Source organism: Lynx rufus, unplaced genomic scaffold (assembly GCF_022079265.1).
Source record: "Lynx rufus isolate CCGP_SWC_20201006 ecotype Redwood Valley unplaced genomic scaffold, mLynRuf1.p SCAF_6, whole genome shotgun sequence".
Classification (NCBI taxonomy): Eukaryota; Metazoa; Chordata; class Mammalia; order Carnivora; family Felidae; genus Lynx; species Lynx rufus.
The window spans coordinates 90,274,073-90,299,990 of record NW_025814878.1 but is presented as its reverse complement, the minus strand read 5'-3'; the positions used below and the strand labels follow the sequence as shown (position 1 = coordinate 90,299,990).

Here is a 25,918-nt window from a genome sequence, read left to right as displayed (position 1 = left end):
AATTATCTCAAAAGCTTATGGGGATAAAAGAAGGGAAATCAGAGAAGTTTCCTGAAATGAGCATTTTTGACTACAATACTGACTTAATTTATTTTTTTTTTAATTTTTTTTCACATTTATTTATTTTTGAGACAGAGAGAGAGCATGAACAGGGGAGTGTCAGAGAAAGAGGGAGACACAGAATCTGAAACAGGCTTTGAGCTGTCAGCACAGAGCCCGACGCAGGGCTCGAACCCACGGACCGTGAGATCATGACCTGAGCCGAAGTCAGACGCTTAACCAACTGAGCCACCCAGGTGCCCCAATACTGACTTAATTTAAATCTTGACTTTGTTTTCATGGACTCAAAATGTATTTTCTGAATCATGGACTGAGTCATACTGCTCCTCCTTATAATCAATTCTTTGGTTGTTAGATGTGAGTGAGAATTGGAAACAAAAATTTTGTCAGTTGTTTGCAGACACAAAGACAGAATTCTAGGCAGCCCTTTTACCTATGGAAACAATGTTTATTTAGAAGGATAAGAATCAAGGTCTTTCCCAGCAACCCTTCTAGAGAGGGACTGAATGTACAGGGGCATCCTTGAAAGGAAAAATATTAAAAGCCTACTGACCCTGGAACTTTAGTGATGATTTAGACACACTATTTGTTATCAAGAATCCACAGACTCATATATGTTCTTATACTTTCAAGTTTATCTGGACAAATACAATTGAATAATTATAACAGCAGACACTTAATCATACTTACTACATGCCAGGCACTGGCAATGGCATTTTTACACATACTATCTCATTTAATCTTCATAACAACACTTTAGGGCAGGCAGAACTATTATCCCTGTTTTAGAGATAAAAACATTGAGGTATATGTTAAACACTGTGTGCACAGTCACTCCTGTAGATTATGGTAGAGCTGGGACATGAACCTAAGCAGTCAGGTTTCAGAGACTATGTCTAACCACTGATGCTGTGGCAGACTTTAGTTTCCAGACACATATGCAACAATATTTCCTATTCCCCTATTGTTCTTACAATGTGATATGGGCACACTTTCCCTTCAAGAGGTGAAATCTAGGCCTCTTTTTCTTAAATCAGAGCAGGGTTTGGAACTAAGTTAGAAATGAATGTTAGAAACTATGTAACTTTCAAAGACAGGTCATAAAAGGTGGTATGGCATTCACCTGATTCTCTGTTGGGCTACTCACTTTGGGAGCCCTGAGCTGCCATGTAAGCAGTACAATGTCCCTGGGGCCACCATGGTGTGAGGAAGTCCAAATTAATCCACAAGAAGTGAGACCACATGGAGAGCCTTGAGTCTATGTGAAAATGGGAGATGCCCAAGAAGCCCCCAGTTGCTTAGTATCCCCACCAATTCCAGCTTCAGATACCATCTGACTTCAAATACAGGAGAGACCTGAGTCAAAACTGCATAGCCAAGCCACTCCCAAATTCCTGACCCCCCCCCCCAAACCCCTGAGAGATAACAGAGCTGTTACTGTTTTAAGCAAAATTGTTTGGGGGCAATTTGTTATGTAGCAATAGACACAGATATAGATATTTCTGTAGAAAAGTGAATTTGGTTAAAATGAAGTATATACAAACATATATACTAATTAAACATGTGTTTTAATTATAAGTTTATATTTTGGTATGTGCATTGGTTTCCCAAATAGAAAGTTTCTTACTATGATAACATTGTTTGAATCTCACAAGTCGGTTTAATCCAGTTACCAGTTTTGTTTTTGTCTTCTATTATTGCAAAGGGTAGGTTAATTTCTATAGAAACGACAGTCACTAGATTCTAACACTTGCAACTTTTTAAATTAGTGTAATTTGCTTCCTGTCTTTTCAATGTCAAATAATTTCTTCATGATGAAAGTACTCTACATTCCTGTAAAATATCCCTTTTTTTTGTGAAACATATTTGTACTTTGTGAATAAGGTACCACACATCGCTATAATAATCCAGCCAGAGGACCCCTACTGGATAACAATATTAAATCAACTGTCATGTTAGGGGGAGACTTGAAGAACAAATTAAATTCCCATTCAGGCATTCAAATAAAGCAACTGCTTGAATGCTCACTCAGTAGGCCTCATCTCATCACTCGGTGGGCATCGTATTTGAGAAGGAATATTCCCACTGGCAAGCTTATTTACTTCATTTTAAATACACACGTCAAGTAAAATGTGAGAGCATTAGCTCAACTCCCATTAGTAGTTTAAATCTATAAAATTGATTCTTCTTAAATATTTAAAGGTAGAATTATTTCCAGGGAACAATCACATTAAGCACCTACTTTCTATGTATGTCTGCTAGAGAGATACAGAAATTAATATTAATCCATTAATAGGAACTTGGAGTATTCAGATGTGGCCTAAAACAAAATATAAAACTGAGAGTCTATGTGATACAAGGTTATAAACCAGAATTCTAGTTCTAGTTCCATTAAGCAAGTTTTTTTGTTTTTTTGTTTTTTTTTTTTGTTTTTTTACTAGGAGTCTGTGTAATTACAGCGAAATTGGGATTCAGCATTAGATTTCTGAAGAAGTATTGACCAAAGGGCAAATGTGATTTCTCCCAGTGACATGATCTATTTTCTCCTAAATATAATTCTGTAAAATGGCACCAGGGGAGTCACGGACAGAGTCATATCTTTGGAGTGTGCACTCATTAAAGATAAAACACTGAAAAGAGATGAATGAGAAATGTGTTCTTCACAGAATTTCTTAGGTTGAATATGAATTACAGCCTAAAATTCTGTATTTCAATTACTGTAATTGCCACAAACAGAAAAATAGGACATTTTAGGATTGGAAATGAGGTAAGACATTAGGAGACTATGAAAAAATATTCAGATTGCCATTTCATACACTCTTAGCTGTCTTTCTAAATTAAATTCTAATTTTCTTTTTTCTATTTCTTCTGGTGATATCTATATAGACCAAAGCAATGTACAAATTCCTCTTCTCTAAAAGGAATGAAAAGAGTAGAAAAATGAAGTGAAATTTAATTAGATTTGGCGTAAAATGTGTTTAACACAATTTGTTAAATGCAACATCCATTTCTTCATCTCCAGGATTGAGATAAAAATAATCTGTAATGATTTCCTGAGCACAAGTTTCTTATCTTAGTAGTAGCCAGTGGGCTACAGTGGAAAAAAGCTCCAAGCAATGGTGTCACTTTTAAGTACTAGACTTTTACTGTATTTGTAGAAGTCAAAATGCACTAATATGAGACTAATGTTTTGTAGTCCCTTCATGTAGATGGTGGCAGAGCAGGCATAATAAATCAATAGAACAAATTGTCAGACCAGTAATGTGGCTTCTGTTGTTCTGCTTCTCATTAAAGGCAGTGGCAATTGAAGAAAAGCTATTACTGCATCCAGAATTCTTAATGAGGTTTGCTACCAATTAGTTTACTGCCCAAGTATATGCTTTGACATTTGGTTAGCTAAAAACTTGGGCAACTTTTCATTTAAAAGGGTATTACTACACATAAGCCTGAAATGCTTAGCAATCCTAATGCTGAGCCAGTTAATAGAATAGGTACATGCAAAATATCTTAAAACATTGACCTTCAAATTCCTGCTTTCTTCTCAGCTCCTGTCAAATCAATAAAGAAACCCAAAGCCAATGTTTTATTGATATCTGAACTAATGTGGTTTGCAAAAATTTTTATTAAGCTTTGCAAACCAATGTCAAGTTAAACTATTGTGCCCAGAAAATGTCAGCCTCAAAAAATTGTCTGACAAATGTGATGGAGCTTCTGTGACACATTCTCATCAAGACCCTACTCTGATACCCTCTTCTTTTCAATCACTTCAAGGCTATGAATAAATATTGCAGCAATTTTTATTCTGTAACTAGAATTTTAGCTGTATAAATCATGGGGGAAATCCTGGTACATTGGTTATTGAATATTTTTAGTTTTATCATTGTTAAGAAAGATTTGTAGTGTAAAGAAAATTTTGTAATATATCATAGAAGAAAAATCTATGGCTTGTGTCACAAGATCTCAAGAAAATTCATGTTAAAAAGAATACTAATGTTCATACACATAAGAGATTTTGGATTATTAAATACCATTTATTACAAACTTTAAAAGAACATAAAGTTATGACAAAAGTATTGACTCAGCTACAAAAACCTAAAACATTTAGAAAGCGTCCGAGAATTAAATACAATAAGCTACCTATTTTAAGTCAGAATAGAGTAAAACAATGCAGTATGCCCTGAAGAACACAGTGAAAGTTATTTGGGGGTACGGAGGAAAGGACATCTAGAATGAACATGCTTCCTGATACCTCAGTTTCAATACCATTTGCTTCATCTGGTTCTTCTTTACTTGGATGGTTTATTTATTCCCAGGCTTAAATCCACTGGACATTTTTCTCATTGCCTTTCTTTCATATTGCTATCATTTTCAGATACCTAAATGTCACAAAACTCCCAACTTTCACTTCTTTGAGATTTATATTCAGCCCATGATCAAATCTGAAGTTTCTTCATGTACAGTTTAGGTTACATTTTCTTACTCCAGTTCCAACACCATTGCATTAATAGCCTTTTAGCTCCTATATCATAGTCTTTAAGTCTTTTATATAATGAAAAAAAAAGTTAACTCCTTTAAGCATTGTTCTGAAAAGTCAATAAAGTTCATATCTGCCTGTCTTAGAGTACGGAAAAAAAATCTTTGCATCTTTCATGATTCTGTATGAATTAGTTTTTCATTCTACTTTGTACTGCTGGATATCATGTTAATGCTAGAGACTGCCTTCCTTTATAATCACAATGATGAATTTCTCTTGCCTTGTTTTAAACACATTTTTATGCCGAATTTAATTAAATTTCATTTAATTTTCTACTTTTGGCTTCCTTTTTTCTTTGTAGAGGAGAGGAATTGGTATGTTGATTCAGTCCAAATACATACCACTAAGAGAGAAAAAAAGGAATGTAATTTTAAAAAATAGCTTAAAATGTATGAAATGTCAGTCTGAATATTTTTTCACATTCCTATAATCCGTTACCTCATTTCAAATCCTAAAGTGTCTTATATTTCTTAGTTACAGTTATAGTAATTGAAATATAGAAATTTAGACTGTAATTCAAATTCAACTTAAAAATTCTGCAAAGAAAGCATCTGATCTCTTACATCTGTCCAACCATCAAGACACACCAGCCTTTTAGCACTCTCTAAAATAACCCATGGGATTTTGTGTCCTCCAGATTTTTAGGGCATGAGTTGTTCATTAATAGTATCCTATACTTCTTTGACTTGCCAGTACTATGTACAGTGCTTGGTAGATGGTAGGTCCTCAAAAATGTATGAGAAATGCTCTGAGGACAGTGCTTAATAAATGCCAGACCCTTAATGAGGAGTTTTACAGAAGTCACCTGATTTAATCTTTCTAATAACTCAGGAGAAAACCAAAGGCCATAAATACCAAGTAACTCATCCAAAGGCAACAGTATGTGGCATAATTAGTATAAATATATTACAGTAATGCAAAAAAATGCCAATCAGCTACTTTATAACTTAATGGCTAATGTACTTGAATATTTTTTACTAAAGAAACTGTTAACATCACAAAGATCGATAATCGATTTTATATAAGTCAACCTAATCAATGAAAAGATAAAATATAAGATAAATCACTACTTTGGAAAACAATAAATCACATGTAATGTAAAATGTCCTTACAAAGAGAAACAAAAATTCAAAAAGTATACATTATAAAACCATAGTTTTAATGTTGAGATATGAACCTGGTTTTTCTAATACAGTCACCCTTGACAATAGCATACTTTCACATGTTTATACAAATATTGAATATTCTTTCTTTGCAGAAATTACATTGAATCTGCAGATAAGTTTGAGAGGCATTATCTTTGCAATATCAAGTATTCTGATTCATATGCATACATTTTTACATCTTTTTCACATGTATGTTACAATCATATTTTAAGTTGCCAGATGTCTACTGTTTGATTTTGATAACCACTCAGAATCCAACGTAGCTTGGAACCAATGGGATTTATGTCCCTAGTAAAAGATTTTTAGTCTACCATCGAATATCATGTGTACGTGTAAATGTACTGGGGTGAATTCTGTTTAAAATCAAAATGTAATGGATAAGGAAATGAGAAAGAAAGAAAAGTTGCAAGAAAATAAAATCTAAACCCAAATGCAGGGCTTAGAATAAAAAAAAAAGCATTGTGGTATTTTGATCATCATTTCGTCATGATCCAAGATGAAAAGTTAGTGAAGTTAATGCGTCAGATACTACTCAGATGGAAGACATGATAATATTGTGCTTATAATTATTCTTGCTACTATATTATTATAGCCCACTGACCACCAAGAACCCAACTACAGGCAAACAAAATTGTTTTTTGTTAGTTTGTTGTTGCAAGAAGAGACACAACTAGGCAGACAATTGAACTGGCAGGGATTGTCAGAGTTTGTAAACTAAGAAATTGTTGGGACCACATGAGTCTGTGAGGAGTTACTGTTTGCTATAGTTTTTGGATCTGAAAGGTGTGAATGAGCTAACACTAAAAGAGTTTGAGATTACATAATTTATCTTGCATATTATATTTTGGTACAGTTTATCTGTTTTGCAAATCATAGTACTATCTTGCAAGGTATGGTTTCTTTTCTTGCTTTTCTTTCTTTCTTCCTTTCTTTATCTATCTATCTATCTATCTATCTATCTATCTATCTATCTATCTATGTATCTATCTATCTAGAGAGCATGAGCGGGGTAGGAACAGAGAGAGAGAGGGAGAGAGTACTCCAAGCAGGCTCCATGCTGTCAGAGCAGAACCTGATGTGGAACTCAAGCCCACAACCACGAGATCGTAACCCAAGCCAAGATCAACAGTTGGATGCTCAACCGAGTGAGCCACCCAGATGCCCCACAAGGTATGGCTTCTATTTGAATGCTCAGTTCCCTGCTCATCATCTAGCTACTAGAAACAATTGCTTTTACTTTATCAATATCAATGCAGTCAAATCCCATAAGGGTTAAATGAAATTAACTCATGTTCTGGAATGAACTAGATTATAACTAATTATAACAAAGAAATATTTCTTTCCTCCTTGGTGCCTTCCCAGCTCACAGAGGTAGTTCTGTTGCACTTGCTTGCCACTATCCCTCCATTATTGCTTTGTGTTTTTCCACCTCCCACTGCTGTCCAGAATCTGCTGGACTGCCTATCCTACTCCTACCCCCATGCTGAACAAATGGTTCAGTCCTGGGTTTAGTTTAGTTGAACTCCAGTGAGATTAATGAAAGAAACCACTGAATTTATTTATTCCTTTATGTAGATCTTGCTGAAAATGTACACAAGATGACCTTCAAGTTCCATTCAATTGAGAGTTTCTATGATTCTTTGAAGTGGTAAAAATATGTCAGATGGACTCTTCAAGGCAAAACAGCTGTTTACTTATTCAACAAAAATCATGACTTTGAGCTGCTGTTGGCTTCTGTAATAATATAATGTAACAACCTGCCTTGATTGAAATTAAAATAAACGACTACAATCTAGTCCATGGGCTAAAATAAATATTATTAAAAACTGTAATAAGTAGCTAAGTGCATACTTTAACTTGAAGTTTTAGCAAAAGCTATGTGTTCTTGTTCATCTATTCATATATTTACAGTATCCTGGACTGTGCATTTGTAAGAAGTTAGCTGGGATTATTCTTAGGGTCAATGGCCATGGACTTGAGAGAAAGTAACTGGTCCCTAGGGTCCATGGCCTCGGTGTTATTAGAAGCCTGGTACAGACTTGATCTCCATGAACATTTCTATCCCTGAAGTAATTATTGAGGGGAAAAATTTTTTGCTCTTGCTTTTAGCGAAAAAATGTGGAATTAATTTACTCAACGGAGCAAATGAGTTCTGGATTCTACTTTCACTTTGGAGGCCTTCTTCCTCTTTGGCTAGGTTATATAACTCTAGGCTATGTACAACGTATGCCTGAAAACCCACCATAAACCCTATGTTGATAATAACTAGTGCATTAAAAAACCCTGCTGAGGGGTGCCTGGGTGGCTCAGGTCATGATCTCACACCTTGCGGGTTCCAGCCTGCATCCGGCTCTGACAGCTCAGAGCCTGGATCCTGCTTCTGATTCTGTGTCTCCCTCTCTCTCTGCCCCTCCCCCGCTCATGCACTGTCTCTCAAAAATAAATAAATGTTAAAAAAAATTAAAAAAAACCCTGCTGAATGCATTGTTAAATAAGTTCTACTAGAATATTTGTTAATATTAAAGCAGAATCAATAAAAAAAAACAGATTTTATTATAGGAAGGATTTTTCAACTATGCTCTTCAGTTAAACAGAGAAACAGTTAAACAGTTAAACAGCTTACAGTTAAACAGTTAAATAGTTAAACAGAGCTCTCACAAATATCAAAACTTCCTTAGTGAACTGCATCTCACCCTCACCACCCCCCACCAAATCCAAGGTGGTGGAATAATACATTTATCAGACTTATCACTTGCCAAAATAAATAAATTAATTTGAGTTAAATAATTACACACAGTGCTTCTGATCTAGAAAATATTTCCCCCAAACAGTTATGGGCTGAATTGTGTTCCTCAAAATATACGTGGAAATTCCAGCCCCTGTAACCTGTAAATGTGACCTGATGTGGAAATTGCCAGCTATCACCAGCACCTAGGGAGAAGCAAGAAAGGATTCAACCTATCTTCTCAGAGTGAGCACAACCTTGCCGCCCCCTTGATTTCAGACTTCTAGCTTCCAGAATTATGAGAGAATAAATTTCTATTGTTAAAAACCACCCAGTTTGTGCTATTTTGTTACCATAGCCTTAGGAAACTAATAGAATAGTGTTCTCTATTTTTACAATTAAATTTGCCAAAGAAAGCCTAGTTTTCTCTTAAAGAATAAATCTATTAAAATGTGAAATGCCATGATGTTATGTAATGAAACAAAATTAACTCACCATATTCATATAAGGTGACATTTAGAATCCTCCTACATGAATTTTCTTTATATCAATATTTTTATGCATAAAATATTCTTCTTAAATCTGTGGGAGTTGTCCTAATTTAAACCGTATATTTTCTACAATTGATAACACAGCTAAAAGTTAGTCGATTTCAATTTTGGTGTTCCTACTTAAGACAGTTTACCTGATGATATTTTGGTCATGGTCTCCAGAAACAAAGAACATGGCGGTGGCCACTAAAACACTACACAGAGGTGCCGAGGTGTGAAATCAGTATTTATTCCCATATGGCTTTTCTGAATTTTTTTCCCAAACCAACCTGAGATCTCTTGCATCTCTACAAAGAATGTAAATGCTGCCCCCTAAATAATTAACTGTTCTGCAAAGAGATGATGATATTTCCTGAAAATTACATTTAACAGTAATGAAAACAGCATTACTGATGATGATATTGAAGTTATTATTTTTTTAAAGGCACTTATTTTGGAAAATAAGATCATTGCTTTATGATTTTCTTGTGCACATGTAGAAGTCTAAAACTGTTCTAATAGGCCCATTGCCTTCTTTTGTTTAATCCTCTATTTGTTACATATGGTCAAAATACCACATTAAATGCATTGCTGTGCTATAGAAGAAAGGCAATTATAGAAATGCTAAGCAGTATATTAAAAACCTCACAATGTGCTAACTCTCTACTGGTAAATAGACTTTTTGCTTCTTTTTTGTTTTCTCTTTCTTTCTTTCTCTTTCTTTTTCTTTTTCATTTTGCCGTAGGGAAATTCTAAATGTTTCTTCTGGAAGAAAAAAACATTAGATTTGAAAAAGAAAATGCTATGTTTTTAGATAGTCTGTTTGATAAATATATTTGGTTTGGGGGAAATTTCAATTCATAAAACCTCTATTTTTACCAGCAACTGTGGCTTTCAATACTTATTAGTTTTTAGCCATATTAGTACGAAGTCAAAGCTGCAGTTTTGTACACTGCGCCCAGAAAGCTTACCCTACTAACCTTTACATAGACTTACAGGTCACTGGTGCATAATAAGTATAGCCTCCACTTAATGAAGCTAGATCTTTATATTTTTAACACTCATTTGGAAAACCAATTAACTCTGGCTCTATTGAACAAATTGAACAGGAAATAAATCAAGTGTTAAAACATTGGTGATGAGCCAGAGTTTCTATAATTAGAGTGCTGTTATGCCCAGGGCTGTGTATGCGTAGTTCTATGTTTTGACTGACAACTTCCACATATTAAAGGCATTTTTTTAATATACTACCTATATTCCCCATCTCAAAACCCAGAGACCTGAATCACAGGGAGAATTCCTGAAAATGCCACATGATTTACAATAGGAATTCCACCTGCTGTTTCATATTCATCCTGCCAAGATAATATCTTCTGTGATAAATAACAAGCAGTTCTATTGTTCTTCACATCACTTGCAATTCAGAAAGGACATTTTATTGCCAGGTTTTTAAAAAATAAGACCTTCCCATTGTTCAAATGCAACTATTAGCCTGGGGAAACATGATGAAGTAAAAAAAAAATGGATAGCAGGCATCAGGGTGGAAGAAAGGTTGAAAGAAACAATGATGTCAGGGACACTCAAGAGGTTATTATTGAAAGTTGTTACAATAGTATAAGATGATGAAAGGAGGGAGTGACTAAAAAGAGAAGTGGGAGCTCCAACAATGAGAAGCTGGGAATGTGAACTCTCTGCACTCCTCCTGAGAGACCAAGGAGTTAGCCCCCAAGTGGATGGAGAACCCCCCCCTCTCTGGATGGATGCATTTGGTTTTGGCTACAGGGAATTAATATAGTATTATCAGGGTCTAGGGTCTACCTACTTTACTTTTGCTGTTTTTCCATGTTCACCAGACAGCTTGGATAATGGACAATGAAAATGATATGACATTCATTGGAAATGTGTATAGCAAAACTGCTATATTGACATTTTTATTATACTCATCCATTTCTTTGGTTAGTATAAGCCATTTCTCCAGAACCTGCTAAGTCTAGAAAGATAGTAGAGCTGTTTCTAGGTTGACAAAGTGAAAATCTGACTTTTTTTTTTTTAAGCAATTGTTGTCTAGGATAATGTCCCAGTAGGAATATGCACATCCTTGTACATGTTACTGTGAATTGCTTTACTGATTTGGGAAAGTCTATAGTATTCTCAATAGTAACTTTAGTACATAAATGAATTAATTACATCTTTTAAATTTCTCTCTTCTCTCTTAATTTTCCCCAATATCTTTTTCTTTAATATTTTAATATTTGAGAAACATTTAGCCCTTTTGTAAGGCAGGCCATACTTAATTTGTAAAATATAAAATAATAATTTCATCATACAAATAATCTTAGGGAAATGAATGTGACTGATGAGGCCAAAGAACATGAGGTAATGAGGGATTGAGGGCAGAGTTTTTTTCCACCCAGTTTTAATGGATAATTTAAATTAAAATTTTATATTAATTTATTCAAAATATTGTATAATACAATGTAACTTGAGGAAATAAAACAACATTGTGAAGCTCACTTTGTCCTTGCTGTGTCCCAGCTGCCCGTGCTGGATACAGAGATATCTATAGATAATATCTACATTGTGTTTTCAGCATTTTGTTTCTGTTTTATTGATTTCGTAACTGAGGACACTGCTTTTCCTGAGATTAAATGAAATCTACAAACACTCTTCACTCTTCCAAATGGGACTTTATAGTAAATTTGATTCCTGCCTATAGATACTGTTTTGGGTAATAGGGAAAGTAAGTTCCCACTCCCCTATAACTTAGGTGAAGAAATACAGGAAAATTAAAAAAAAAATGGACATTAAAATCATTGAAGTTAGGAGACATGAGGGAAATAAGCAGGCTGATGAGGGCAGCTATCCTAAGGACCTATCTTCCAACAGCCCAACTGATGAGGAAAAGATGGCCAAGCCAAGACTTAGGAATTGGCAATTCTGGTAAAGGAAACAGCAGGTGTCAAAGTCCTGAAGAATGAACAAGTGTGAGAATTTCAACAAACATTCTCAACAAACTTTCTCCAAACTGTCTCTGAAGTACATTCCATTTCATTATTTATTTTTAGGTGAGGCACAGGAAGATACATTCACTTGCCCCAGCTAGAAAGCAGTAAAGCCTAAATGCAAGCCTAAGATAATCTGTTTGTTTCCAGAAACTTGTTCTCAACACACATACAGCTAATTGGCTAAGCAAGCAAGACAATTAATGAAGAGAAAAGGTAGCAAGAGGCCTTGGTTTCCTGTGAAAGGTAACTGCATTTGTTTGTTTTGTCAAATAGCAATGGGAAGACATTGAAGAATTGTAAGCAGTTGAGTGATATCTGATTTATATTCAAAGAAGGCTGATTCCTGCTGCTGGGAAAGAATGGGTTATTGGTAAATTATTGGAGGGAGTTAGGAGTGAAAGCCATTAGAAGACTTTCATGAATTTCCAGGCAAGAGAGGATAATAGCTCAGATCAGGCCATACTATGGATTGGAAGATCTGGATGTGGTTTTAAGTGTAATCAACATAACTTTCTGATCGATTTGACATGGGAAGTGAAAAAAAAAACTCTACATTTTTTGCTTGAGCAATAGGTGAATGGAGGTACTATAAGGAAGACGAAGAATACTGGATAAGAGACAGTTTTGACAGGGCCTGAGGTTACAGAACAGAAATTCTGTTTTAGCTACTTTAAACAGGAAGTTAGATTAACAAATCTCTATCTTGGGGAGAGTTTAATTCTGGAAAATCAATTTCGGTTTGTTGAGAAATGGAGAATCAAACCAATCCATGCTTCCTGTCTGGAATAACTTTGCCCTTAGGGACTATCTGGCAGTCACATTCATATCAGTAACCATTTTTATGGAAATATGTATATCACAAACTTCTACAACCCACTTTTGCAAAAGTGGGCCATCATTTCTGATGGCCTCTTCTGTGCATTTAATAACATTTAATAACAGTGTTTACTAGGGATGTGGTTTTTCATAAGTTTTTGGAGAGAAATTAAGTGACATTAAACACTAGATAACCGGGGCAAGCAAAGTGCTACCTGCACAGCCATCTTTATCTTCTTCCTCTCAAGTTTGTAATGATCAACTTTAATGGGGCTGAATAGAATCCCAGTGGTTATAAGGGGAATTTTACTCAGAATTGGGATATCTATATACACTGACTACTTGAGCTGACTGAACCTGGATTTAAACCTGTGAATATTATTATTTTTTCCCTTGGTTTCCTAAGATTAAGCATGATTAAAGACCTCTATGCTTCCTTATCGTTAAACAAGTTCACTCCTCAGTAACTTGAATCATGTCTGTCTTGGAATATTTGGTTTTCAATTTCCCCCTACTTCAGAGGTTTTCAAAATGTAGTTTGCAGACCACCTTTGTTAGAATGTACTGGGGCACTATTTAAACAATATAAAAACCCAGGACCCTTCTGGATGCTTATCAGTGCTAATGGACAGGCATCCATGAACTAAGATACCGAAAGCATACAAATGGTAAGATGACATTTCTAAGATCACTTATCTCCGAGTTGAACGTGACACTTTTATTCCAGCTTACTCTTTCCATCTCTCCTTGATTTCGCTCCTACTCTACTTCCACAGGGTGCTACAATGATGAGAGGCAGAAGCTCCTTTATTGCCACGATGAATTTTTTTCTCCCCCCACTTAAAGCTTTAGGGAAAAAAACCTTTTAGCTAGGTTTTGGGTGTCCTATAGACTGCTTCCATTATTGGCAGGTTTTTTTCCCCTTTCTAGCAGAGCAGTCTCTTCATCTTTATGTAACTCTAGAAGCACACTGTGCCACACCTAAGGACCAAGAAAGGGGATTCCTGGTAGAGTAAGCATTCAGTTCAAGAAAGTCTAGATTCAACAGGTGTCTAGAGTAGTCTAAGGTTTGAACCTGCTAGGATATTCACTCCACATAAAACTTTCTTCATTTATATAGTCAGAAGACACAGTTGGCCCATTGTATGAAATTTCTCAGAATTTTCAGGAATTCCCTTTAATGTTTTTATTACTTGAAGTGCTTTCTTGTTTTTTCTTAAAATATCCTCAAACCCAAAATAACTTTAATGATTTAAATTATTTCAGTACCTATTTCTATGGATAAATCCCAATTGTATGATCCCAAACCCGGTTTTTCTGATGAACTTTAGACTGGTATTTCCCACTGTTAATTAGTTACTATTATTATTTTTTTGGATGACCCACAGGGTCCTCCAAATCAGTCTACCTAAAACTAAAATGGAGTTCATTTTCTTCCCCCATATTTGTTCTTCATCCTGTATAACCTATGGCAGTAAATGATACTAACATTTATCTAGTATCCAGAGTCAGAAAGCTGGGCATCATCCTTGAACCATCTGTCCTCCTCCTTTCCCATATCTGGTTGACCACTGAGTCCTGTCAGATTTAGCCTCTACATGTGTCATGAATCTCTCCAATTCTCTTCATCCCCAGTGCCATTGGCCTCATATTAGATCACCACTTTTTCTCACTTTGATTCATGCTTCAGCCTCTTAACATGGTTCTCCCCCATCTTCTCATTCTTTCACTAATTCTCCATACAAAAGTCAGAAGTTTCTCCAAAATATTTAAAACCCTTAATGGTCTCCCATTTGTCTTAGGGTAGATATCTAACTTCTTAAAATCTCCTAAAATTTTCTAATTTATGTAGCCCCATGTTAACTCTGCAGGCTAGCCTATTTGTACTCCATACTCATGTTTTCTTGTTCAGTTCTGTGAGTGTACCAGGTCAGTATTGTTGTCTCCCTCTGAGAGCTCTATCTCAGACACTATCTTCCTCCTCCAATGTGTCATAGGACTGTAATCCAAACCTACATTATTCTCTCTTTCCCATCCCCTTTTGCAGAGATCTGTATTTTTGTTCTCTGTTATACATGGCGGCCTACATTATTTCTGTTGGAATCCTTGAAACAGTCTACTACTATTAGCTGTTTTCACAACTGTATTCCACAAGTTGGTCAGCTCCATGAGAATGACTTTTTCATTGTTGTATCTCTAGTGCCCTACACAATGCCTAGGCTAACACTTATGTGCTGAATAATTAATAAGTGGTCATTCTAACCAGTTTACTGAGTTGAGGTAGATTCTAAGCCTCTGAGGATCCAGGAGCAAAGGGGCCATGAGGATGGATTGGCCATGTCTTCTATAGTCAACAAGTGACATATACTGCACTGCTGCCATACCACAGCTGTCACTAAGGGTTCCCTCTAGCACTTTAGAGAGAAGAAATTAGAAATTTATATTGGAATCTTTCATAAGAGTTGCATAAAATTTTTCATGTTAGGCTAAAAATATCTTAAATACATTTTGTTCTGATAAAGCACGTGAGTTGTTTTTTGGAATATATTCTTGCTATTATTCCTAAAATTCTCATTTAAAGATGCTTTTTCTAGATGTACAGTTTGGCTAGAACTTATCGAGAATAGCCTAGTGCCCCGGGTGAGCAAGTACAGAAACAAAATATCTTCCAGAATGTTGTCCTAACATAGGTTTATTTTTCTCAGAATGTGATCACATTATAATCAAACTAGTTTTAATGATTGTATTCATCAATGGGGTAATGGCATCAAAGTGATTTTCCATTATTTGTTTTCCTCACTATCAGGAGGTATCTCGGAATAGTCACTTCCCTATAACATGGTTTGCCTTCAGAGTATTTAAGTGTGTTTTGGATGACTTTGTGTTGGAAGTAAAGGCTGCTCAAATTTACAGTTTTCAAAAATGTGTGGCTTCTACAAAATCTGGAGATTACAAAATAAAACTAGGAGGAACTAGGGACCAGTAAAACATGTATATGTGTCTCTTACTGAAGAAATACTGCCTGAAATAACATACTCCAAAATATCAAATCTTTAATCCAAGTTAAATCATGTAAGAATGTTGACTATTATTGATCCTTTCTTAATTTGGTGATAAGAAAAAGCATTTAGTTTTACCTTCAGAGTATCCCCAAAAGACAGTTTTATTTTCCCTCTTCATTTTAATAATACAAGAGATGCAAGACTTTAAAAGTTCAAAGAGTATTTTGAGGTCATCAAACACCTGTGTTCATGGCCAATCAAGCTCTGAACTGAGTAAAGCTTGTGGTCCTGTTCATACGTCTTGTCTAGTCAACATCTACTGAAAGCATAGAACTCTACTTTGCCCTAGGATCTGAGCACCGGGAGGCATGTATTTTAGAACTTCCACTTTCAAATACATTAGGGAAATTAAGGTACCCTGAAAATTCATATAATACACAGAAGTAGTGGTTAAAGTTGCAATAATAAGACATCAAATCATATGTTTCAATAAGTTTGTTTTAGGTGATACTATGATGTGGTCCTTGTTCACTTGCTAGATTGTCTGCAAATGACTGCTAGACCTTTACTGGAAACCTAAACTTCCTAAAAATAAAATTTACATATTTTTCAAATGAGAGTAATGCATTAATCATAGTCATGTCACTCAAATGGCTGATTGTCCACTTTGCCGATATTAAAACTGGGTAGATTTAATGTGCTAGGGGGTTTAAAATCTATTATTTCACAGCTCTTATCTGGAAAATTTTCATAGAGACTCATCTTTTTATTACAAATTTAAATCAGTATTCACTTTAATATTAATTTTATTTTAGTTGAAATCAAGGGATAACTTATTTCATTAGCCAAAAGCATTTGGAAAAGGATATAATTTAGGTTCTGAAACTAGAATTCATTTCTATTAAAAGGGTATTTCTATAAAAGTTATTGAGGCCTCTAAAAATTGTATTTGTCAAATAATTATCATTTAACAATTCATACATTTTTTTCTTAGGAAAGTAAATGAATTATCAACTTAAAATAGTGCTTCCATATTGGGAAATACATTCTGAGTGTTAGGGATTAACAACATTCACGCTAGATTCAGTCACATTCATCATTGCCGTAATTCTGCATCTAATCCCTGCTTAATCCTCTAAATCCCAGGCTCTGACAAACAGCGCCCAGTCTGTGTATATTTACACCAAAATTATCTTGGTTTTTGCTGTAGGTTTGACCGTGAGTAGAAAATGCATTTTTCCTAACAGTCTTACAAACAAGCTAATATAGTTGAGAGGAATGTGAAAATTCACGGGGGAAAAAAATCACCATCTCTGATCTGTTGACGTGGTCACCATTTAAAATTTATTTGTGCTGGGAAATTGGTCTTGCAACAAGTCCCCCATAAAAGCAGCAGCACGCTGTAGCAGTTAAGAGTATGGACACTGGAGCCCAAGAGCCTGGGTTCAGACAGCAGCTCCCCCACCTGTTATCTGTGTGAACCAGGGGCGCAAGCCACTTCCCTTTCTTTGCGTCTTGGTGTCCTTAGCACACAGAATGCGGATGATGAGAATAGAGTCTACTTCATATCACTGGATCCAGATAAAATTAAATCAGCATTTGTAAAAACAAAAAATTTTTAAAGCAGCACCTGCCACACAGTAAGAGCTACAAAACTGATTCTTAAATATAATATTTTAAAGAAACAGTGCTAGATTAGGATGTCACCACCTGAACGATCTCTCCCTTCCAAAACCAGAAGATAAGGCCTCCTTAACCTGATGAAATAGATGTAAGGTTACAAATGATGACATGAAGGGGTATTTCCAAACATTCTGCTTTTCTAACTTGTTTTCAGATGTGGCCCTGATCTTCACAGACAACTTGTGGCATTTTTAGGGTTTTTTAATGGTTGTTTTCTGTTTCCCTTTCTACACCTATTTCTTGCCTCATCCACTCTGCTATGTGTCCTGGAGGCTGACCTCTACCGGCTGTGTCAAGTAGGGTCTTTTTGCCACCAAGAATTCTCTTAAATTAGGCCAAGGGAAGGCACTGAGAGAAATCTGAGGACAGGAAGAGAAAGACAGGAGAAGGATTATCCTCCACGACCATGTCTGCTGTCCGCTGCTTGACCAAGGTTTGACCGTGGCTCTTGTGGGGCAGCCCCTTTGCCATTGTGTGACTGCTTTCACAGATTCCATAACAGTGCCTTCTGGTTGTCCCCTCATGGCAGAGTTCTAAAGGCTCTCTGCTGTCACTAGGCTCTGGCAGCTTCACCATTCCTAGGTGAGATAGTCCCTTCACTGGGGTCTCTCAAATTTTATCTGAGAGTGTACTATCTGGTCCATGCTGGCAACCTGGCCCATACAGGTAGTATACAGGTATTCATTAATTAGCAATGAATTTGATCTTCCTACCCTCTCAAGAAACTCATGTTGAATTTTCAAAATAAGAGGACAATTCATTTTTCCTATCTGCCATGAAAATGCTTATTTGCTAGAGTCAGTGATTCTTTGGAGACATATTTTCAACTATTTTTATGAAAAGCCTGTATTCTTTTCTTCAATTACCCTAAATCTACAAGAACATAATTTCAGGAAATAGTTTGGACTACATAAATTTGGCCACTTGTTTGCTTCACTAGAAAATACAGTACAGTCAGGGGTGCCTGGGTAGCTCAGTCGGTTAAGTGTCTGACTTCAGCTCAGGTTGTGATCTCACCATTCATGGGTTTGAGCCCTGCGTTAGGCTCTGTACTGACAGCTCAGAGCCTGGAGCCTGCTTCGGATTCTGTGTCTCCTCTCTCTCTCTCTCAAGAGTAAATAAAAACATTTAAAAAGATTAAAAAAAAAAAAAAGAAAATATAGTATAGTCAGTTCAATGATGAATCCAATGACCAAGAACTAAAAGTAGAATATACTTCTTGGGGCTTAAAGAAGCGTATTGAGAACAAGTATAAGTTAAAGTTTTACACAGTAGTTAGTAAGCATCATTAATTCACTCATTCTTTTATTTTTTTTTTATTTTATTTTCTTTATTTTTTTTTTTTTAAATTTTTTTTTTCAACGTTTATTTATTTTTGGGACAGAGAGAGACAGAGCATGAACGGGGGAGGGGCAGAGAGAGAGGGAGACACAGAATCAGAAACAGGCTCCAGGCTCTGAGCCATCAGCCCAGAGCCCGACGCGGGGCTCGAACTCACGGACCGTGAGATCGTGACCTGGCTGAAGTCGGACGCTTAACCGACTGCGCCACCCAGGCGCCCCAATTCACTCATTCTTTTAATAGCTATGTGCTAGGCAGTATGCAAAGTGCTAGGTAAACAGCAGTAAACAAAAGAGTCACTGTCCTCAAGTTTACAGTTGGGATGAACATAGTAAAGCATCCTGTCTATGGTCCCTTCACTCCCTTTGAGGGAGCAGGTGTATGGGTGTTGTTCTGGAGGAAAGAGAAGACAGAAAACCCAGTCTGTTTTCTTGGTCTACTGGACCTCCCATGTCAGCAGACACATCATACTTTGCTAGGAGGAGGGATCTTTTTCTATTGAAAGTGCTAGGCAGGATGACCCTGGCTAAAAAAAAATTCCATATATAGTCCATAAATGAGTGTATGGATTATAAGGCATAGTTCCCTGGAGAATATACATAATTGGACAACTCTCCAAGAATACTGTATTAATCTGTGTGGGCTGTCATAACAAAATACTATTCACTGGGTGGCTTAAACAACAGACATGTATTTTCTCACAGTTCTGGGGCCTCAGAGTCCAAGATCATGGTCTGGTTCTGGTAAGAGTTCTCTGTGGATGGTGCCTTCCCACTGTGTCCTTACATAGCAGAGAGAAGAGAGCAAGTTCTCTGGTGTCTCTAGTTATAAAGTACTAATCCCATCATGAGGGGCCCACCCTCGTGCCTTCATCTAAACCTAATTAACTCCCAAAGGCCCCATCTCTAAATACCATCATACTGGGGGCTAGGGCTTCAACATACAAATCTTGAGGGGTCACAATTCAGTTCACAGCTGATACAAAATGGAGATTTGCATAATCTAAGTGTTCCTTTTTCTGTAAGGTAACCATGAGGACTCACCTAGAGACATCACTGATTTTTCTGGGACATGTCTGATTTGGGAAGGAAGGATCTGGAAGAAGTTTTTGATGCTCCAGAACTCTGTCCTTTGCCAGAGTGTCTGGACTGCCTATATCCTTAACGCTGGGTAAAATCTTTGATGCATGTATCCAATTTGGCAATCTGATCCTGCATCTAATGAGGAAGCAGTGCACAAATAAGCACACAGACAACATCTAATTACAAACTGTGATAAAGGCTATAAAAGAAAAGTGTGGGGTGTCTTAAGAGACTATAAAAGGGAGAACCAAACCTACAGTTGGTGTCAACTAAGGTTTCTCTGAGGATGTGACCTCAGGGTTAACACCTAAATGTTAGATTCAGATTAGCAAAGGGGGTTACAGGCTGAGTGTGGGGGTGAGGGACTATAAATGCTCTTTCATTATTCTTTGTACAGTTGTTACCAATTTTCCTTTGTTTTTCAATGTTAATCTAGCATTTTATAAAACATCAAGAGCTCATCATAATGTATGATTAAGTCACTAACTGTATTATTCATTCTCTGTCTTAGCTCAAAAGTCCTCTCTTCTGTGTATCTTGTCTGTGTTCCCCAGGCAGCTGGGAGGTAACTATTTCCACATTTTAGTGTGTGTCTCCATTCTGCTTTGCTCCTCACCTGCCCTTTAATGAGCTTCTCTTACACCATTTCTCATATAGATCCTCTTTGCCCAGCCAGGAGACCCTCAATGTCAGATACAATATTTTATTTATCTTTGTACGTTTTTGCTATCTTTCCTGTGCACTTATGTTTATTTGTATGACATTTGCATATCATTGTATATCTGGCACATAAGTGAAACTCTGCAATCTGCCAAATAAATAAATGAACCTCAAGTTGCAAATGAAAGCATCTGAAACATTTATATTTGCTAGTATGCAATGGATTAGGATTATTAACATATATCCTGGAAACCATTAAGTGCAAGTAAAATGAATGTTGAAAATTTAGCCTTTGACTCCAAGAAGTCTATAGGGCTATTCTCTATTCACTTTAATTTGGTAATAGCTGTTCATATAAAAATAAGAGGCAGAGAGAGAAAGACAGAGAGAGAGAGAGAGAGAGAGAGAGAGAGAGAGAGAAGGAATGCAGTTGAGATTGTATGTGTGTGTGTGTATGTTAGTTGAGACTGAGGATTCTAAATAGTTCCTTTTATTATTGACTTTCGATAAATAAAAGAAAGTAAAATGAGTTAAGGAAAAATAAACCCAAGAAACTTAGAAATCAAAAGGATCTAATAAAAGAAAATACAGGGTGCCTGGATGGCTCAGTCAGTTAAGCTTCCAACTCTTGATTTCAGCTTAGGTCATGATCTCATGGTCCATGAGATCTAGCCCTGCATCAGGCTCCTCTCTCTCAACAGAGCCTGCTTGGGATTCTCTCTCCCCTTCTCTTTGCCCCTCCTCCTCTTGTGTGCACATATGCTCGCTCTCTCTCTCTCTCTCTAATCTTTAAAAATATATATGCATTCATCATGTTTATTAAAACTATATATCTATAGGTCTGTTAAGCATAGTGGGAAACATAGTTTCATTATAAGTAAGGCTGGAAGTATAAAATAATCTCCATACCCCAGACATCAAGCTATACTACAAAGCTGTAATCATCAAGACAGTATGGTACTGGCACAACAACAGACACTCAGATCAATGGAACAGAATAGAGAACCCAGAAATGGACTCACAAAAACATGGCCAGGGAATCTTTGACAAAGCAGGAAAGAATATCCAATGGAATAAAGACAGTCTCTTCAGCAAGGGGTGCTGGGAACACTGGACAGCGACATGCAGAAGAATGAACCTGGACCACTCTCTTAGACCATACACAAAAATAAACTCAAAATGGATGAAAGACAGGAAGCCATCAAAATCCTCAAGGAGAAAGCAGGTAAAAAGCTCTTTGATCTTGGCCGCAGCAACTTCTTACTCAACACATCTCCGGAGGCAAGGGAAACAAAAGCAAAAATGAACTACTGGGACCTCATCAAAATAAAAAGCTTCTGCACAGAGAAGGAAACAATCAGCAAAACTAAAAGGCAACCAGCAGAATGGGAGAAGATACTTGCAAATGACATATCACATAAAGGGTTAGTATCCAAAATCTATAAAGAGCTTATCAAACTCAACACCCAAAAATAATCCAGTGAAGAAATGGGTAAAAGAGACACTTCTCCAAGGAAGACATCCAGATGGCCAACCGACACATGAAAAAATGCTCAACATCACTCTTCATCAGGGAAATACAAATCAAAACCACAATGAGATACCACCTTACTCCTGTCACAATGGCTAACATTAACAACTCAGGCAACACCAGATGTTGGCAAGGATGCAGAGAAAGAGGATCTCTTTAGCATTGTTGGTGGGAAGACAAACTGGTGCAGCCACTCTGGAAAACAGTATGGAGGTTCCTCAAAAAATTAAAAATAGAACTACCCTATGACCCAGCAATTGCACTACTAGGCATTTATCCAAGGGATACGGGTGTGCTGGTTCGAAGGGACACATGCACCCCCCTGTTTATGGCAGCACTATCAACAATAGCCAAAGTATGGAAAGAGCCCAAATGTCCGGTGATGGATGAATGGATAAAGAAGATGTGGTGTGTGTGTGTGTGTGTGTGTGTGTGTGTGTGTGTGTGTGTGTATAAATATACATACATATACACACAATGGAGTATTACTCGGCAATCAAAAAGAATGAAATCTTGCCATTTGCAACTACATGGATAGAACTGGAGGGTATTATGCTAAGTGAAATTAGTCAGAAAAAGACAAAAATCATATGACTTCACTCATATGAGGACTTTAAGAGACAAAACAGATGAACAGGGAAGGGAAACAAAAATAATATAAAAACAGGGAGGGGGGACAAAACAGAAGAGACACAAATGTGGAGAACAAACTGAGGGTTGCTGGAGGGGTTGTGGGAGGGGGGATGGGCTAAATGGGTAAGGGGCATTAAGGAATCTACTCCTGAAATCATTGTTTCACTATATGGTAACTAATTTGGATGTAAATTTTTAAAAATAAAAAATAAAATTAAAAAAATAATCTCCATAAACTCATATACTGAATAATTTTCATAAGAGTCAATAGTAATGAATCAATTTAAAACTGGAAGCATACATAATATCCAATCTTTAGTGCAGTAAAAAATGGTGAGGGCAAAGATTGGACCCATAGTGTGGGACTTTAGAGAGGGTTCAGTCCAGAATGAGAAAACAGGTGCTGTGACTTGATGAGCCCAACTAGAAACCAACATTGGAAAATAGGAGCCAAATTTTAAAATCTGCTTTTATCTTTTTTCTTATGCCCACTCATTAATGTTTCAGAATAATTGCAAGAAAATTTTTATAATTTCTACTCAACTTACTATTTTGAATCTATTCTTAAATAAGTTGAAAAAATGGATGTTTTTGCTGTACATAGATAACATCTTGAGAAACTTGAAAGTAAAGAAATATGGCAAATTTGCAATGTGAATCCACACTTTCCATGTCCTAACTTTTGAAGCAGATAACATCAGAAGCTCAAGGGCATACTGATGTGGGTGAAGCCAATTCTTAGAATAAAGGAATGTGGACTCACCTCAGCCTAGTCATGTTTTGAGTGGTTAGAATTTTTTTTTTTTTTCCTGTTTAGGACAAGTCCAGGATGAAGTGCAGGAAAGTTATATTGAGATCTATAATTTTGTCAGTTGTTGTTACAGAGCTTCTCTAATGCCGATTATACAAGTCTCCCCCAAATTTATCCTTTTCAAACTGTCTATAAAAGACAAAAACAAACAAACAAAAAAACTGAAGGAATAACTGGTGAGCAATAGAAAATTTTGTCAGCTTGTCTGCAATTTTCCCTAATGTGAGGGAGAGAGATGAATGTTGAAATCTCCATTTATTCTCGAATTCTGCATTTCTGTGTCCTGTACAGAAGTTATTTTTTGAAGCTTTTGATTCATTTTCTTTTTTTCCTCATTGACAAAGAACTGGCAGTCCAATCTTTTCTCATTAGTCTGTCTGCTTTAACTTGGCACTTGTATCTCTGGCTTCCCAATGTAGGTCTCATGTTATGGCCTCGGTCCCAGGGAGAGCTAGCTTACCATTCTACCTCTGAGCCAAGGGTAAAGTAGAAGTTGAAATAAATATATGCTTGCTTACTGGTAACAGTGTACTCTAAAGACTTTTTGCTAGTCATGATCATAAAATTTAAAAATATTAGAGACGTAGATAATTTAGACATTTGGTAACATTGCATTTCATCAAATCTAAGATGATTATAAGACTGGCCATCATTTTATATACCATTAAGGATGTAAAAAATGCTCTCAAATTCTTGACTCTAAGATGTACCTCTTTTTCAGAGATATGAGAATATGGGAAAGATACTTCTGACAATTTGAGAAAAAATGTAGTTAGATCAGATACTTTTTTTTTCTTTCCTTAAAAAAGTGCAATGAACACACTGGCAGGTCTAAGGCTCAGTGATATCACTCTTTATAAAGTTGGTAAATCTCTGTTACTAGCATCAAGGCTCCTTAAGCCTTTGTATGACATGTTCAGTAGTGTTGATACCAAACGAATTCTTAGCCTGAAAGAACATCTAGCAATATCTTTTTGCTGTTTTAATTCTGGAATATTATCGAATGACTGACTTGTTAGTAATATCTTATTACATTATAGATTTTAAAAATCATAAATAAAAAGTAACATTTCTAGTTACACTTAATGTATCAGCATTGCACAATTCCTGAAGACAGCAAAAGGAAAAATGTGTGTGTGTGTATTAAGGTTGATAATGTACCCTCAGTTTTAATTTATAAAATATTATAGGTTGCTACTAAATATTACTATCATTTGTTTCCTTCATCTATGTTACGATTTGTAGGAACTTTTGAAGGATATTTAGATCACAGTCAATATTTATATTTTTTCCAGAGAAGAATTCCAAGCAACTGATTAATATAAGAAACTTTACAGTGTAACTCAGTTACACTGGTTGGGAGTTTCCTGTATTTTTTTAATGAAAGTAATTAATATGTTCAGTCACATTAAATGTACATAATATAGTCAATAGGTTTATCTATAATTTCTTAAATATCTTCTTAAATCTTACAGTGATAACATATTTAAAAAAATTCCTCATTGGCAAACAGATGAAATTATCTAGCTGTTCAAAATATGCTAATAAAGAATAACTTAAGGAATAACTTGATTACATAATAATTTTCCATAAGTTTCCAAGGGCAATCTTAACCATAATAAACACACTCTGAGCATAATTAGGGATAAGTCATTATATAAAGTGAATATATTTGTATCCTAATAAACTGGGAAAGTACTAAATGTTTGAAATTATTTCTAAATATTATAATGAACAGATATTTCACTCAAGGCTGGCTTTAGAAATAAGGCTATTTAAATCATGATTTGGAGTGTGGCCTGCATACCTGCTTATTTAAAAGTCTCTTTCTTCTTTGTGTGTCTCAAATCCTCACATAACTTCAAAAGTGTTAGTAATACGATAAAGTTAATAAAGGCTGCAATTTGACATCAAGAAATCTGAAATCAGCTGCCACTTCTGCCTTGGGAAAGCCCTGGTTTTGTTTTCTTCAAACCAGATTATAAGAATACTTCTCTCAAAGGATTGCTAGGGAGAGCACATGAGGAAATGTTTGTAAGAGCCTATTTTAAGCTGTGAAGTATCATGGTCAGCGGCAAGCACTTTGCAAGCCATTAGGGGCAGCTGATGATAACCAAACTACTTTAGAATGGTCCAAATGGAGAAAGATAGATGATGGAACCCAGTCATAATCTGGGTGCTGCTGACCTTTGGTATATTTGGAAACTAAAAGACTTGTGGGATGGGAGTGTCAAAGCCTTTCGTGTCTAAATGGGTTTGTATGATTGAATTGTAACTGTTTTCCTTTTAAGTCAGAGCAAGGAATGTAATTCCTAAATGTGGTTGAAGATCAGATTTAG

At 36.0% G+C, this 25,918-nt stretch overlaps 1 protein-coding gene across 2 annotated transcripts in view; it reads right to left on the bottom strand.

The window, feature by feature from the left end:
- Window positions 1-25,918, bottom strand: part of KHDRBS2 (KH RNA binding domain containing, signal transduction associated 2) — a 577,798-nt gene that overhangs the window by 109,409 nt on the left and 442,471 nt on the right. The window contains exon 7 of one of the 2 annotated variants that reach the window (XM_047102966.1): window positions 6,778-6,799. The exons of the other annotated variant lie outside the window; for it this stretch is intronic. Within the exon in view, the coding sequence (XP_046958922.1) occupies window positions 6,778-6,799 (22 nt within the window). The remainder of the gene's footprint in view (window positions 1-6,777; window positions 6,800-25,918) is intronic. 2 annotated transcript variants of the gene reach the window in all.